Source organism: Leptonychotes weddellii, chromosome X (assembly GCF_054177405.1).
Source record: "Leptonychotes weddellii isolate Sample4059 chromosome X, ASM5417740v2, whole genome shotgun sequence".
Classification (NCBI taxonomy): domain Eukaryota; kingdom Metazoa; phylum Chordata; class Mammalia; order Carnivora; family Phocidae; genus Leptonychotes; species Leptonychotes weddellii.
The window spans coordinates 100,780,085-100,796,911 of NC_138385.1; the positions used below are offsets into that span (position 1 = coordinate 100,780,085).

At 48.4% G+C, this 16,827-nt stretch overlaps 1 protein-coding gene across 2 annotated transcripts in view; it reads right to left on the minus strand.

The window, feature by feature from the left end:
- WWC3 (WWC family member 3) overlaps positions 1-16,827 on the minus strand; it is a 113,660-nt gene that overhangs the window by 49,757 nt on the left and 47,076 nt on the right. For both annotated transcript variants that reach the window (XM_081809196.1, XM_081809197.1), the window contains exons 4-5: positions 9,445-9,521; positions 8,075-8,154 (exon numbers count right to left, since the gene is read on the minus strand). In XM_081809196.1, the coding sequence (XP_081665322.1) occupies positions 8,075-8,154; positions 9,445-9,521 (157 nt within the window). The remainder of the gene's footprint in view (positions 1-8,074; positions 8,155-9,444; positions 9,522-16,827) is intronic.

The following is a 16,827-nucleotide window of genomic DNA, read 5'->3' on the forward strand; positions in this document are numbered from 1 at the left end:
TGCAAGGTGATACTAATAAAAACATATGTTATTATGCAGTGTGCTATGATCTGAATGTTTATGCTCCCCCCTCCACTGGTTACATGCTGGGATCCTAACTCCCAGTGTGATGGTGTTCAGTGGTGGGGCCTCTGGGAGGTAATCAGGTCGTGAGGGAGAAGCCCCTGTGAATGGGATCAGTGCTCCTATAAAAGAGACCCCACAGAGTTCCCTGCCCCTCCCATCATGTGAGGACACATAAAGAAGATGGCTATTTAGGAACTGGGAAGCTGGCTCTCAGCAGACACAGAACCCGACCATGCTGGCACCTTGATCTTGCACTACCAGCCTCCAGAAGTGTGAGAAATAAATTTCTATTGTTTATAAGCCACCCAGTCTGTGGTATTTGGTTATAGCAGCCCGAGTGGATGAAGGCACAGTGTAAAAAAAAATCCAGTACACAGACCAGAGTCTTGGCTTTTCACTCCTCAACATCTTGCGACAGCTTCACGGAGATTAGGTGACTTGCTCGAAGTCAGAGAGCCAGGAAGAGGCACAGGGTGGGTGGGGTTCACGGCGAGGCCCCTCACACCGGCACTCATCATCTTCCTCACTGGGTTAGCAATACACTCAAAGTCAAGGCCTCCAAACTCACACTGCATCAAACCCAAAGGCCACCCACAAGGCCCGTCAAATGTCCCAAAGTAAACTGGTGCTCTTTGTAGTCTGCTTTTGAAAGAATGGTTAGAGAGGAGAGGAGAAGGTGCAGCTTCAAATGATGATAGGAGTGCAGCTGAGAAGGCAGCTTAGAGCTGTTAATCAACCCCGACCTCCTGCCGCCCTAAAGTCTCTGTATTTGTTGTTCAAGTTAAGATGTCAAGGGAACTGTACTGGGAAAAGTAAAACCAAATGGCTTCTTTATTTTATTTTTTTAACATTTATCCATTTATTTGAGAGAGAGAGCGCACGTTGAGAGAGCATGCGTGCAAGTGTGGGGGAGGGGGGAGCAGAGGGAGAGGGAGAGAAGCAGACCCCCCACTGAGTGTGGAGCCCGACGACATGGGGTTCGATCCCATGACCCTGAGATGGTGACCTGAGCCGAAATCAAGAATCAGACACTTAACCGGCTGAGCCACCCGGGCGCCCCAAACCAAATGGCTTCGTAAACCCACAGCGTGAAGGAAAGGGCTGCCAGGCCTCTAGAGATATTCCATGTTAATACCACACCTTACAACCGAAAAGAATGAGAAGTTTTGTTACACCTCTACCTTTCACATCCCCAGCTCTGGCAGGCGGCCTTGAATGCACCTCAGACAGCTTCCGGCAGCTTTCTATCAACAGCGGGTCCGGTGCGGGGCAGCAGACCTGTCCCACAAGCAGGACCGATGCTTGTTTGGTTTCCGCCCCCACCGTACGCCGTACAGTTAGCACGGGCCGCACCTGACGTGCTAGGTTCACGGGATACGGTCGGTCTAAGCCTGTTCCAACTGTGAGCAATCCCACTCTCTTCTGAAGACATGAAATCCCCTCGGACAGAAGCCGCTAATCTCAGTCTCTCATAGTGCGGCATTCTAGTCGAGAATGCTCGGGAGAGGGTAGCCGCTCTTGTTGTAGGAGACACACGGGTTTTGCTTTATTCGTACCACCCGAAAAGGGAAGAGGTTCAGCAAGCAGCTACGAGGCTCGAAGCACAAAGGCTGACCTCAGGGCAAAGAGAGTGCTGCATGGAAACTGGATACCGGAACATCTAGCGAACGCCGCTTTCTGGGATCTGAAGAGCAGCAACAAGGAACAGGATTTCTTAAAACACAAAGGAGCACAATATGTAAAAGAGAAAAAGTGCTGGAGGGCAGTTAGTAAGAAGACGACAGGGCCGACTGACGGAGCCCCCCTCCCCCCTGGTGGTACGGGGCAGCCCAGGCCCTCCCCCAGAGGACGCCAGTGTCCAACAGTGACATGGACCACACAGCAGCTCCCGGCAGCCGCGAGCCGCAACCCCAGCCACTCGGCCCTGCCCTCTGCCTGCAACTGTCTGTGTCCTGAGGACCGCGCAGGGAACAAAGCGCAGTCCTTCTTCTCGGGCGGCGGTATGCTAGTCAAGGAGACAGAGTACATCACTAGGACAGGCAGCCGTCAGTGCTTTAAGGAAAAGGGATCCAGTGTCCAGGACAGAGTGTGACGGAAAGGGGTCCTTTTTAGAGCCGTTGCTTAAGTGAGGATCTTGGTGAGACACCATTTGTGCAGAAAACTACAGCAGGGAGGGAACAGGTGTGTGGAATTTGGGAGAAAGACTGTCCCAGGCACAGGGAACTACACGTTCTAGTGGGGAGAGCCACAGGGTGGCCGGGGGGGGTGACACCGGGGGAAACGAGGTCAGGACAGGGTATTGGGGACTGTATCTAAGTGAGAGAGAAAGCCCCAGGGAGCCGTAAGCCCAGGAGACACCGTAAGAGTCCCCACGACCACAGCAGGAGAATGGTGAGCCGTAACAGCGACGATGGCAGAAGCCGCGGGAAGAGAACGGGGCCAGGTGTGGCACCAGCGGTTGCTAAGAAGGTGGGCAGGATGGTGCCCCCCTCCCGGAGTGCTTTGGGCCATCACACCAGCACGCGGGGACCGTACAGGTGTCCTGGTGGAAAGAGGCTTCAGTGGCACGTAAGCGTGGGAAACTCGGGGTGAAGCAACGTTAAATGAGCTTTCTGGCTGCGGGACAACCCGAAATCTAACACGAGGTACATTCCGTATCTCCAGGAGATCTAGAATAACCAGAGAGGGAAATCTCCCACACCTACTGGCACACTCAGCACATTCTTGGACATCACCCATTTGGGAAACTGCGCACATCCTGCTCCTGAGTCCTCCGCCTTTGCCCCTGGATGTTGCTAACAAGTTACATTAAGATCATTTTTCCAAACAACCTTCAGAAACTTGAGGGCAGCGCAGCCCAGCAGCATTTTCACTGCAAAAGATCAATTTTTCTAAAGACTTTCGTACTCAAAAACGCTGCTCCTATTTTCCAAAGACTTTCATAAAGGGCCTCAAGAGAAACGCAAGTTACAACTACACTGAGATAACTATCTCTCACCTATGAGACTGGCAAAAACGCAAAAGCGTGACAACACATTCTGTCGGCACAGCCGTGGCAAGAGAAACTCCTCTGTTAGTGGTAGGAAGGCAACAGGGCACAACCCCTAGAGAGGGGGCTTTGGCAACATCTCCTAAATACAACCGATGCATTTACCCTTTGACCCAGCAGACCCACTTTTGGGAACTTATCCTGAGCTCTTTCATTTGTACGCGTGCACAGCATCGGGTGTAAAGCTGATGGGCCACGTTATGAATGGATGGATGAGGCTGACCACGCCAGGGCCCACTGAAGCCCTCCACGTCACAGCAGGAGACAACCGGAGTCTGCAGCTCCCGATGGAAGTACCACCACCGCCGGCTACGAGAGAGACTTCACCCCCAAAAGAGAATAGAAAAAGAACTTGGGCTCAAATCAGATCAAGCCTCTCGAACTAACTGCACTAGTCTGCGTAAGTAGCGGGGGACGGAGGAACATGGGAAATGTGCGGCGAAGCGGCAAAACCCAGTATCAGGGAAATTCTATAGGACGAGCAAATTGGTTTCTTCAACAAGTAAGTTGTCAGAAAGGAGAAAAAAAAAGGACAGGGGAGTGGAAATTCAGAGACACACCAACCAAACATACTTTGCAGGCCTCATCCAAAGCTGGACCCAAACACGCCGGAGAAATGGGAAAACTTGCTGGAGAAGGGATGATGTTAAAAGATGACTATTAAGTGGGGCACAGGCGTTATAGCTATGTTTTCAAAAGGGATCCCTAACTTTAGAAGAGCTATTTGTGGATTCAAAATGATTCTGGGATTTGCCTCAATAAGGCATTAAGGGTTTGGGGGAGGCGACGGGCTGACAGACAAAACACGACTGGCCCCCGTGTGGCTGGCTGGTGAGGTGGGCTGAAGGGTACAGCAGGGCTCCATGCTACCGTTCTTTCTACTTTTGTGTATGTTTGACATTTTCCATCATTAAAAGTTTATATCTATTACACATACACACACACACACACACACACGTACCTAATTCTATCATTAACCCAGAAACTGTGTTCATGGCCAGCTCCCATTTATAAAAATTAACAACATACATAGACCTTTAAAAAAAAAAAAAATACAAAAGGTTCTTTTTCCTTCACTTGGACCCAAGCATAATGATGGATTTCCTTGCTAGCCAGGAAAGTTCACCAAGATAAACAAGTAAGAGTTTAAAATGTTATAAGCGGCTAAACTCCTGGCGAGGTGCTCTGGAAAAGAATATCCTGGATATTCTGGGAAGCAAGAACAGCAGAAAATTTTCTGGAGGAAAATCTAGGGTCTCTGCCTTAAATCAACATTGGTAATAACATCCAAGAAGCCCTTTTCCATACCACGGCTCAGGTATTACCTGTGCTTAGAGTTAGGATTTTACAGTAGGGGTAGGGTGATCACCTTATCAATGCTCACAAAGTTTTCAAAGTTTCTCAATAAAATTACCAAGCTGGCATGATTTGATGGAAGCATAAGAGGCAGTCTTCAATACCAGAAAAATAATGAGGCTGTTTTCGTCTCCTACATAGCCTGTGTAATTCAGGGGAAGGTTACGAGATTATTTTTTACTCGCCAAGAATTTTAAGCATGGCATGTGTGCCCCTGTTTTGTCTCCTTCCTGGGAGGACAGAGTGAGCGCATACAGTTAAACAGCCGGTTAAACACTGCCTCTCGGGGCAGCTCTCGCTGGAAAGCTTCAGTGAGTCCCCCAGGACCAAGGCTGGGTCCAGAACCTTCTCCCATGCCACTCCTCGACCTCCCCCGGGTAGGGCGGGCATCCCCACAGGCTCTGGGAGGGAGGGAGAACGGTCCCCTGGGCAGGGACACGTTTACCCCTGCAGGGGTCCAGTCAAAGCTCTCCCTGCACTGGCTGCCTCCCATCCCATAAACCTGGACAAACCAAGGCCGCCTCTGCCTCTTCTTGAAATTTGTTCCACTACGAGCGATAAACTGACTTCCTAGAGGCGCCGAGGGCAAGGGGTTTCCTCAGCCCCCTGAGCCCCAGCACCTTTGCTTTTCTAGCCCCCAGCCTTCAGTTGCCAGGGCGGGAGACCCTCTGTGTTCAGAGAAGGAAACGGCCATGGCCAGAGTGGCGGAGGCCAGAGGGATGGGCCCCGGGCCCAGCAATCTTGCTCCCGAAGCCAGAGCAGGCGGGGAAAGGTGCTGGGCCGGGCTCCCCTCTGAGGCTCGGGGGTCCTGTGTGGCTTCAGAGTGTTCCTGAACCGCCCCAAACCTCCATCACCTTCCCCAGAGCTTCTACAAGGGAGAAGGGACCCACCTGAAATGTGCAGCCCACACGATGCCTAGCATTCAGTTACGTCATATGATCTGGAGACCCTGGGAAGTGTCCGCTCTCCCTGGTAATGAGAGAAAGCTACTGCGTGGCCAAAGGAAAGGATGGCATCAATCTCCGATTCAAGCAGACAGCCCTAGTAACTTTAGAAGACCTCCCAAATGAAATGATCTGCTTCTGCTTACTTTGTATCTGGCCCTTTAGCAGAAGTGACACGGGGAAGTGTGGCCCCAGCACACACGGACGCAGCCTAGCAGGCATCTGAGCATCTGGAGGTGGGCTGGCCATGGGGGTAAAATTACAGGACATGTACCGGTGTGCTGGGAAGCACCGGGGCAGACGGACAAGATGAGCAATAAAACCGGTAACCGATATTGAAAAAGAAGATTGCTTTGCCTAAGGGAAACTTTTTAAAGAAGCTGTGCTGACCAGGACTAATTAAAGGAACCCCCGTCATGGACTGAAATCACGGGAGAAAGTGCCCAGGCACACACACGTGCACACACACCGCTGGATAATGGCAGAGAAGCAAAAAGCTGACGGTAGGGTTAAAAGACCCCAGGTCACACTAAGTATGTGGACGGGATTACCAAAATCCACCGTGTGGCGGGACCTGCAGAGGGCACGGTTAGGTCTCAGGGCCAGAGAGAGCCAAGTCCAAGTGCCCCTCGGCAGGACCCAGCTCCCCTTTCTATTGTGACTCCCTTGGTGCCTGTAAGTCCTTAATAGATAAGCCCTGAAATAAAAATGGGCAAACAAATCATCAACCAAAACAATCCTGGATGATTAAGAAAGTGAATCTCAACCTAGTATTAAACAACAGGGTTTGACATGCCCGGTAATTACCCTTTATATGAGGCTGAGATAATTATGCTTGTCAAACACTGACATTCTTGTATCACTTCCCTATAAAGAGCAATGGGGCACACTGTGTTGCATGTGCACACAGGATTCAAGAGAGTGGCATGCTGCCCACCCTTCCCGAGAAGAGTAACCACACGGACCCCGGCCACTTGCTGAAGGCTGACTATAGCAAGCTCTGGTGCTGCCCTCCGGACTATTTGGCCCAATGATCGCTGCTCTGGACTGAAGGGGCCTGGCCCCCCACAGTTCACAAGGTGAGCCCTACCTCCTAATGTGATGGTATATGGAGATGGGGCCTTTTGGGGGGGGCAATGAGAGTTAGATGAGGTCATGAGAGTGGGGTCCCCATGACAGGGCGAGTGTCTTTAAAAGGAAGAGACACCGGAGACCAGAGCTCCCCACCAGCAGTACGTAAAGACAGGGCCAGGAGGCAGGAAGCAGGCCCTCGCCAGATACCAAATTTGCCAGTGCCTTGATTTTGGACTTCTAGCCTCCAGAACCGTGAGAAGTCAATGTCCGCTGTTTAAGCCCCCCGGTCTCTGGGATTTTGTCATAGCAGCCCTAGCTAAAACCATCCCATCCCCACTGACTGATGAGAAAAGTAGACACAGAAGGTTTCATGAAGCACATGCTCAAGTTCAGCAAGTGAAGACAGGCTCTGAATCCAGAGAGAATGGACTCTCGACCGATCGACAAGCATATGATACCCTTTCTCATCCAAGTACTAACCAGGCCCGACCCTGCTTAGCTTCCGAGATCAGACGAGATCGGGCGTGTTCAGGGTGGTATGGCTCGAGAAAATCAATTCTTGGCCGCCTGGGTGGATCAGCTGGTTAAGCAACTGCCTTCGGCTCAGGTCATGATCCCAGAGTCCTGAGATCGAGTCCCGCATCAGGCTCCCTGCTCGGCAGAGAGTCTGCTTCTCCCTCTGACCCCACCCCCTCTTGTGCTCTCTCTCTCAAATAAATAAAATAAAATCTTAAAAAAAAAAAAGAAAGAAAATCAATTCTTTCGGAAGAGTAAGATCACCATTTATAAAATAACTTTTGCTCACTGAATTTGCTAACTTAATGTAGCTCACAAAAAAGAAATTCAACCCCAAACTCTTAGTAGGGATAAAGTTCTAACTGTAAAGATGCCAATAGGAAGGAGACTTATAGACCAGACTGTCCAACAGGATGTTCTGTGACGATGGGAATGTCCAAGTATCTGTGCTATCCAAGTTGAGAACCACTGGGGGCTCATGTGCCCTCCAGGAAACATCTGACATCTAGAGAGAGTTGTGGCTGTCACAAGTGAGAGGGTACTACTGGCATCCAGGGGGTCAGAGCTAAACATCCTATGATGCACGAAGAGTCATCTGGTCCAAAATGTCAATCGTGCCAAGGTAGAGAAAATCTACACTAGCCACAGTGACAACCGAGCATTTCAGATGTGGCTATGTAACTGGGGGTCTAAATTTTTAATTTTATTTCATTTCAATTACTTTAACTCATTTTAAATTTGAGTTTTAGAACAAACAATTTTGAGGCTAAAGCGAACAAGACTGGAGTTCAAATTTAAACAGCCACGTGCGTCTTGGACGGTGCAGCTACAGAGAGCGTGAATAAGTAGAAAATAAAGGTCTTGTTTCCCACGTAGCTCCACTTAAAGGAACCAAGTATCTTCAAGGAAAAGAAAGATTCTGAGGCTTAGGATTGGGGGGAAAGGAGCATAAATAAAGCATAAAAGGGAACGCCCACGCAGCTTGAGGACACATGCGCAGACACCACACAGGTGAGCCCAAGAGGAAATCGCAGGAAAAGCGCCCCTTCCAGGATCACGGGCAACTCACTCTTGCAGGGTCTCCACCCCCTTCTCCTTGTACTGCAGTTCTTGCTTCATCTGGGTCAGCTCTCGTTTTAATCTGGAAAGCTAAAGACAAATTACGTTTTTTTTTTTTTCCCCAAAAAAAAGCTGTGGTGAAAATGACTTCTACAGTTTTGAGCACTGTCATCTAAGTTCCTGATCGGCTCACGACCCACTGGATCATCTATCCTCTCCACGAATTTCCATCCTCGGGCATACACAGCAGCCATCCTGGAAGGAGTGTCTCCTTAGATACAAGAATCCCAGATCACTGACACGTTCCTGCCTCTGTGGAACCGGCAACTGCTTTCTTTCTCAAGGTAGTGATTTACACATTCCAATCAGCAAACTACGCCATACTCGTTTCATCTTCCCTCTGCTTACTACTTAGATCCCACACGTGAAGTGCTGTTGCTGAAAGCATGCTGTCCCACTAGGGAAAGTCAATCCCCTGAGTGCTTACTTCAACAGACTGAGCGCCCACTGCAGGCCTGTGTCAAGACTCAGGGGCTGGGCCTGGCGGCTCGCGTGTTTCGTCAACGCCGCAGGTATTTTTCTCAGGTGCGCTAGATCCTGAGAACCCCTGCACTGAGACACACCAGAAGAGGCGGCTTCGTTTCCAAGATGTCCCCCTTCCCACACAACCAAGATAAGGGACTGAGGGATGAAACGGGGTGGCACATAACGGATTCCGGTGTCACTGGGAAGGAGCATCAGAACCGTCTGGTCAAATGCCACTGCAGGAAGGATTTCCCTAGGAATACAGCAACCGGGGAAGACCGGCAGATGCCAAAGCTGCCGAGGGTCAAGGCTGCCATCCCACTAATAAAGGGAAGCAGTCCTTTGAGATCAGGGCCTAATGTCACCAAATCTTTCCAAACTGGGCAGGAGGAGTCTAGCTAGCTCTCTGAAAAACACAGAGGGATACAGGCGATTTTTTGTTAGATGGGCTGTGGTTTCAAAAAGAAACTTTCCCGGGCGCCTGGGTGGCTCAGTTGGTTAAGCAACTGCCTTCGGCTCAGGTCATGATCCTGGAGTCCCAGGATCGAGTCCCGCATCGGGCTCCCTGCTCGGCAGGGAGTCTGCTTCTCCCTCTGACCCTCCCCCCTCTCATGCTCTCTCTCTCATTCTCTCTCTCAAATAAATAATAGAAAATCTTAAAAAAAAAAACTTTCCCCCTCCTCTTAGAAAAAAGTGAAGAGTAAAACCAAATGTAATGATAATCCACAAAATTGAAAATCTTAACCAAAATATGAGTGTTAGACACACTGACCACCATTAAGTGAACCATGATAAGCAATAGTACATAAAAATACATATGGGGCTTCTAGTTGTGAAAGCACTCATTTTACTCACCCTATCCCGACGACTTGCTATTTCTGCTTTAATTTGGTATGGGTCGTACTTTGTATTTGCTGAATATCCAGAGAAGGCTAAACAGAAGGAAAATATTTTATTTTATAATGGATCCTTTAAAATAAGTAAATACACATAGACAGGAACTTCTGAAATCGATAATTAATTCTAAGTCTCCGATTTACAAGTTGGCACTGGCTCCTAAGGAATTAACATCTCACATCCTCAAATCTTGATGTTTGATTTCTTCGTGAGGCCTTTCTACGTGATTCCACACGAGAAAATAGATGGCTGTCGGTAAACCAAAACTCGACTGCAAAATTACTAGGGTTAAAAACCACAGATACACTCGGCGGGGTTGGGGGGGTGAAGCTGCACGGCGCGTTGTGCTGCGTGTTTAGCTAGAACACACCACACAGCTAAGTGCTTCCTTCCACAGCGCAGCACGCGGGGCTCCAACTCCCGAAGAGCCACAGCGCGGTGAGTACAAACAGCCGGTACGTGGGGGTGAACGCGACGCGGAGGGCTGCCGAGCTGTGTGCCGAGCACAGCCAGCCAGACGGCAAGAGCCCTGCCAGTGATCCGGCAGCTCGAGCCCTTAGCGGCTGCTTGCCATCGCTACCGCCCTGCTCGCCTCCCTGCACTGCTTTTTCTTGACGCTTCTGTCTCCTCTCTCTTAGGCTGCGGAAGCCGTCCGCTTGTGTGCAGCACTGACGTGGTCTAGCCCGGCCCTAGCTGGTGGGGCGTTCCCCTGTCTTCATCTGCAGCCACCCCACGCTGGTGTGACCTGCCTCCGGGTCACTGACAGTAACTTCACGTGCTCAGAAGACCCATCTGCAGCGCCAGCATCTCTCCTTGACTCCTTTGATCTGGCTACTGAAGGGTGACTGTCATTCAGGTAACTAGGTGCCAACAGCTAGAAACTAGCTCAAAATCATTTCCTGCCTTTGTAACAGAGAGGATGGCTCAAAGTCATCAAGTGGCTTACACAGCAAGATTGTTTAATAGCCTCAACTAGAACTACATCCGAAGTGAATTTGAGCAGTTCGGATAGCTCTTTAAAAACCAGTTCTATAGGGCACCTGGGTGGCTCAGTCGTTAAGCGTCTGCCTTCAACTCAGGTCATGATCCCAGGGTCCTGGGATCGAGTCCCACATCGGGCTCCCTGCTCGGCAGGAAGCCTGCTTCTCCCTCTCCCATTCCCCCTGCTTGTGTTCCTGCTCTCGCTATCTCTCTCTCTGTCAAATAAATAAATAAAATCTTTAAAAAAAAAAAACCAGTTCTATAAAGAACTTACTACTGAAGTCCCTATCAGTCAGAATTTCAAACCATTAGAATCTACTAGAAATAAATATCTGGAGGAGCTAAGCATTTGCCAACTTTATCTCAAATGTTCTTATATTTAGAATCGTAATCTCTCGAAGACATGGAGTAAGATATTTTTAAAATAGAATTCTTTCTCAGATGAAGACTATTTCCAAACCCTACAACGTCCATCTTGACAGACTCTTTGGCTTCATTTAAGATCAGTACTGAAAGCCACACCTTATACAAAGCCCTTAAGAGTCAGAAATCATTTCTGTAAAATCTCCACATTAAACTCCTGGGACTTAAAGTTTTCCCAGACCCGAGCCGAGGGGACTTCCACTTGGACCCAGGTAAGAAGCCAATGAGCCCAGGGCTCGCGGACTCCTCACTTCCCTGTGTGTCACCCTGCATTGGAGGAAGACAATGCCCACAGTTATCACCTGGGATTGTTCCCATATGGGATAGAAAGGAACCCCGTTACCCAAGTCCAGGGAAGTTAACTGCAATATTAAACAGCAGTAACCACGGTCTGAAATCGTCGCCACAAAACTCCTACGCAATTTCATAGGGAAAATTAGCAGAGAGACTTGAGATAACAGGATACAGTTTGACAAACACACAGCAACCTGTCCCCCAGTTCTCCTTCCTAACTCACGGGACCCTGAGCTTGTTGGGGATGCACCTCTCCCCTGGGAGACTCGGCGTGTGCCCAGTCCTGGAGGGGGAGGGAGCCTGATAAGCCACGGCCTCACTGAGCGCCGAATCCAGCCCACTGCCGGAGGATTCAGTTAATGGGACAAGAGATGTCCTTTGTCCGGGTCCATGGGAGTTAGCCTTTTGTGTTACTTACAGCTGAAACCATCCTAAATGACAGAATAGGTTTTACTTATGTAGGTAGCATTCAAGGTTAGCTTTGCTACGGTCTCTAAAATTGTAAAATTCAAGGACTGGGAGGAGGGAAAAGGCAACTCAAGTACCTAAAACAGCGAGTGCATTTATCTTCAAATACTAAGGAGAGTTGTGAACACGGGCATAACTTTTAATAATATAACTGAACTTATAAAGACAAACTCTCAGTTCCTTACCTCTGCCAGTAAGTCCAACGTAACCCATCTCTGGAGTCCAAGGAATACCTCAGGACTCCAGGCTCCATTTTTCACGGCACACACTCCACAACGTTTAAAAAAAAGAATTATCTTTCTCTGTTAAGACATGTCTCCAATCTCAAGGTTTATGATAAATATCAGACTCTCACCTCTAAAGCTTTCTTCTCTCTTGAAGACTTGAGTGGGCACTACTATTAAACAGCTTAAGGAGTCCACTCAGGCATATGGTAGTACTTTGGGGGATGTAAGAACAAGGTTACGGTCTACCTGGACCACAGCAACGTAAACTATTAGACCTTGCTATTAGAAGGTGCCTTTCACATTTATTTCATCTATTTTCATAAAATCTGTGTGAGAGTGGGGCGCCTGAGTGGCTCAGTTGGTTGGGCATCCGACTCTCGATTTTGCTCGGTCGTGATCTCGGGGTTGTGGGATTGAGCCCCACATCAGGCTCCGTGCTCAGCATGGAGCCTGCTTGGGATTCTGTCTCTCTCGCCCTCTGACTGTCCCACCCCACCCCCTGCCTGCGCTTGCTCACTCTCTGTCTCTCTAAAGTAAAATAAATCTCTTTTAACAAAATCTTTGTGAGAGACGATGATTACATTTCCCCACTTGACAGAGACTAAGTTTGTAGTGACTCGATCTGCATCAGTCAAAAAGGGACTTCTGTCTGACACTTGGGCTCCTGTGAGCCAGCTGCCCACGATTCTTCAATCAGATCAGCTCTCCCAGCGGGAGAAGGCATGGCCCTCCAGCACTTAGATGCTGCAGACCCCAGTACTGACGCTGGATTTCGATTTTATGGCATACTGAAAAGGGAAAACACGTATGCTGCGGTGTCTGTCTGTCTCTGCCTCCCTGTTTCCCTGCTCCACACAGGCCTCCTCTGTGCTGTGAGAACCTGAGATCACCTGAGGGGACGACACGCTTCTCGGAAGACGTGCTCTGGGCAGACCGCTCCTTAGGACCAAGTGTGCACCTCCAGGCGTCAGCACTGTAGGGAGGTGCTCAAGGAAGCCAAGAGAACTCTGGCAGAAAGGACGGCAAGCCCTGACAGTTCCCATGCTGACAGGTACTAATTTACCAGAGCAGCGACAAAGGCACGCATGTAAATAACCCAGGCCAACAGAGGACATGACATTTGTTTTTTTAAAGGCACCATAAGCAAAGGAAGAAAAAAATCGAACAAGCCCACTCAGAGGTGACCTAGAGAAATAACACAGGATGCCACCAAATTCAAACCAAGCATTCTCTCAGAAATGTTCTCTAGGGCAGACTAGGGGATTATCTCTCAATAGACACGGATGCTCTGCAATCACCTTCAAGATTGAGTCTTACCAACTAATAACCTGTGAAAAACGCTGCGTGATCCATTTTTCTCCTGCCAGCTCCAACATGCTTGCATGAAGGAAAACAAAAGGTTGAACGGATGGACTGTGGCCATCATCCCAACCTAGACAGTAGAGGAGAAACCCTCTTCAGGATAACCAGTGGAAGACAGTCTTTGTGGGATGGGCTTAAAGCCTCAGAAAGAATGTTGGCAAAACTGCTAACTGATAAGGTCAAGCTTCACCACCACCTAACCCAGGAATTCAGGGTGGGTCAGCGCTTTCTCACGGGAGATTAGGCCAACTCTCCCAACCACCCAAAGATACTTTTGGTGCAGACTTCCGGTAGTTCCTAGGAGCTAGGATAACAAAGTCATATGCCTGCTGCTGGAAGGGACCATCACAAGTCAATCTAGACTACTGGATTCCCAACTCTGGGAATCACCTGGGATGCTTTACAAACAAATGTCTGGCCCCACCCAAAACCAATCAGATCAAAATCTCTGGGAGTGGGGCCCAGGCAGCAGCTTTTAAAAGCCCCTCAGGAGATTATACCCTGTAGCCAGGGTTCGGAGCTATTGGTGTAGACCAGGGGTTGGGAAACTTCTTCTGCAAAAGGCCGGATAGTAAATACTTTTGGTGTTGTGGGCCATATGGTCTCTGTCTCAACTCCTCAACTCTGCTGTTGTAGCTACTACAGACAATAGGTAAGTGAGTCGATGTGGATGTGTTCTAATAACACTTTATTTATAAACAGCCAGAGTGGACAAGAGTCAGCCCAAAGGCCACACATAATTTTCTGACCTGTGGATTAGACTATAATTTACCCTGTAAATGGTCATATACTTCAACCGAATGCATCCGGAAGCTAAAGTTTCTCAGGAAGACCGAACGATTAGCTCCAGAATAAAAGCTTCCGACATAACAAACGTATTCAGTGGGAAAGGCAAAGAGAAGAACACATTACAATGAAGAAAGCAGGGCATCTTCTTCTAGATGAGGAATCAATTCATTCTTCACCCAGAGAGAATTACGCTCACTGTATGAAATAAATGCATGCAACTGGAGACAAATTTTAAAGTAAATTTAAAAAAAGAAAAAGACCTCCCTCTTTCCACCGCTAGATATGAGCAATGTTAACAAGTTAATGAAGCAAAGTGTACAAAACAGTGACTTAATGCAAAGCAAATACAAATGTAACCACCCAAGTCAAGAAACACAAAGGTCTCCAATTGTCAGGTAGTACTTTCACTTTTCAATTTTTGTAGTGATCCTGAAGGCTGCAAGAAATTCTTTCACTACAACAATTTTAATAAAACTCCTTTGCCAGCAATACAACACAACACGTGAAGAAAGTAGGAGAAAACTACAACACGGAGCTGCAGAGAAGTAGCAGCTGAGCCGCTCCTGCCCCGCGCTCTACGGAGCATAAAATAGGCCTGGGTACCGAGCAGCCCCCAGAAATAAAGCAGAGTAGGGTTCTTAGTCTCACGGGGACATGTACGCTCAAATCCAGCCAGCATCTGAATCTGTTTTGCTCAGGGACAAAAAAAGGTCAAGGCTTGGATATTCTTAAGATACCAGATGGCCCAATATTGACACAAAATCTCTTCTCTCCAGTGAATGGAGTTTTATTCTGGTGATTTCCAGAACTCAGGGAGAAATCTGTGAAGGGTGTGGCAGAAATGCACCTCCCTTACTCCCACCCTCCTTTGTACCCTTCTGCTCCAATATTAAAAATGGCTGTTTTAGTTAATTCCTCTGTTCACCATCATTGCCTTATTTTCCCCACCATCCGCCATTAGGGATAAATCGTGTCCCCAACATTTAGTATTTACCAACAGCAGGTGCTAAATAAGTATCTGTTGGAAACTAAATGAATAGTTTGGCAATCCTACCATGGGCCACAAGAAAGCCAAGAAGCAGATGGTGCTCTGCCTTCCATTTGCCCCTTTTAGTGTTGCAAAATTGCCAGATGACTTGTCCATTTATAATCGGTCTTTATTTCCAGATAACTTGAACAATGAGAGGGCAAGGTGTTTCAAAAAGCACGATTAGCTCTTTTGCGCTGCCTCTCCCATGTCTAGGAAACAGTACAAGGCACTGAAGGCCACGTACACAAACAGATCTCGGTTCAAGTCCAAGCTCTACCATTTACTGGCTATGTAAACTTGAAGAAGTAACTTAGCCTTCCCAGTATCGTTTCTCATGTGTACAACAAAAACAGCGTCATGTACCTCAGAATGTTGCAATCCCAACAATGCAGAGATAATAACACTAGCCCACTGAATACTGGCTCTTTTCCCTTCAAGTCATTGCCGATGAAGGAAGTAATGAGAAGTAAGTCCAGATGTTATTCTGTTCCCAGTACGAGAGCACGGAGACGCCTCCCTGCTTTAGACGACTAGCCCTGACAGCAATCTGGGCTGTGTGAGACCGGCGTGGCCAGAGAGAATTCCTTTGAGTCATCTAAAAGAGTTTTCCTCATCGTAATTGGTAGTTCAGGTTAAATGGCAAGCTGGAAAGAACTTCGTTAGAACCCCAGAGACAGCAGCAACCTGGTAAAGCACTTAGATTAAGTCCTAGATTCCATTCTGAGTCTTTTCCCAGATGAGCCGAGAGGCCCTGGCAAAATCCACTGGCATCTCCAGCCCTTCATGAAAACAGGCAGGCCCAATGTGGCCCCCGAGGCCACTTCCACAAGTGGATGTAGAGACCGCGTCTACATAGACACTTCTAGCAGGTCGGGATTCTGATGAGCGTGTCAGAATCTCAGGTCAACACTACAGAGTCATCTGCTTCCTCTACTAAAGGTTTCCTCATGCACCACTCAGGACAGCATCTTGAGTATTGTTTTTTACTGGGCAGTCATTAAATTCTACGGAGCACAGGAAGGAATATAACTGAGTGTAATTCCCTACTTGCCCAAATGTCAAGGGAGAGAAAAGCCCATGGAAATACAAACACTGATGCTGAGGGATGTCCCAGCATTAAAGGACTACAAGTTCTCAGTGCTCTTCATCTGCGTGCTCAGCTTTGCCCTGGGACTCCTCCTCTCTTGCTTCCCCCAGGGCTGGGTGTGGAATCCAACGGGGTGCTCGATGGTCGTCCTAACCCTGCATCCGCAAGGGCTCAGGTCCCCAGCCCCCACCTTCACTGCAACCAAAGTCTTGGAGGCATGGGTAGTAGGCAATCTTCCCTTGAGGCAATTTGTCTTTTTCAATCACTGGCAAGAAACTTCCTGCCAAATTTTTCTGATATGTCTTTCTCCCATTCCATTCTTATTAGAAGAACTGACTGGAGAGCCTTTGGAGACTTAACCAAACCCAACTAGGGGACAGATAAGGTCCCTAAAGGCTACTGGGAAGAAACATTCTATTAGGTTGAATCATATGAGACTGCCAATATTCAGCCCTTTTTAAGCTACAAAAACAACAACTTCATATGGTTCAACCTAGCTTCTGTCAAGTCACTTTTCTAAAAGGCTTCAAATCGCTAACCCTACGCTCTCAGAAACAGTTATAAGCCTCCGCTGCAGCTAGGTGTGACCTCGGAAGTACCAAGTCCATGGGCTTCTAACGCTATGAGGCCACTGAGAGAGACCATATGCTGGGCCATAAGTCATCTCAGTAGAATCCCAA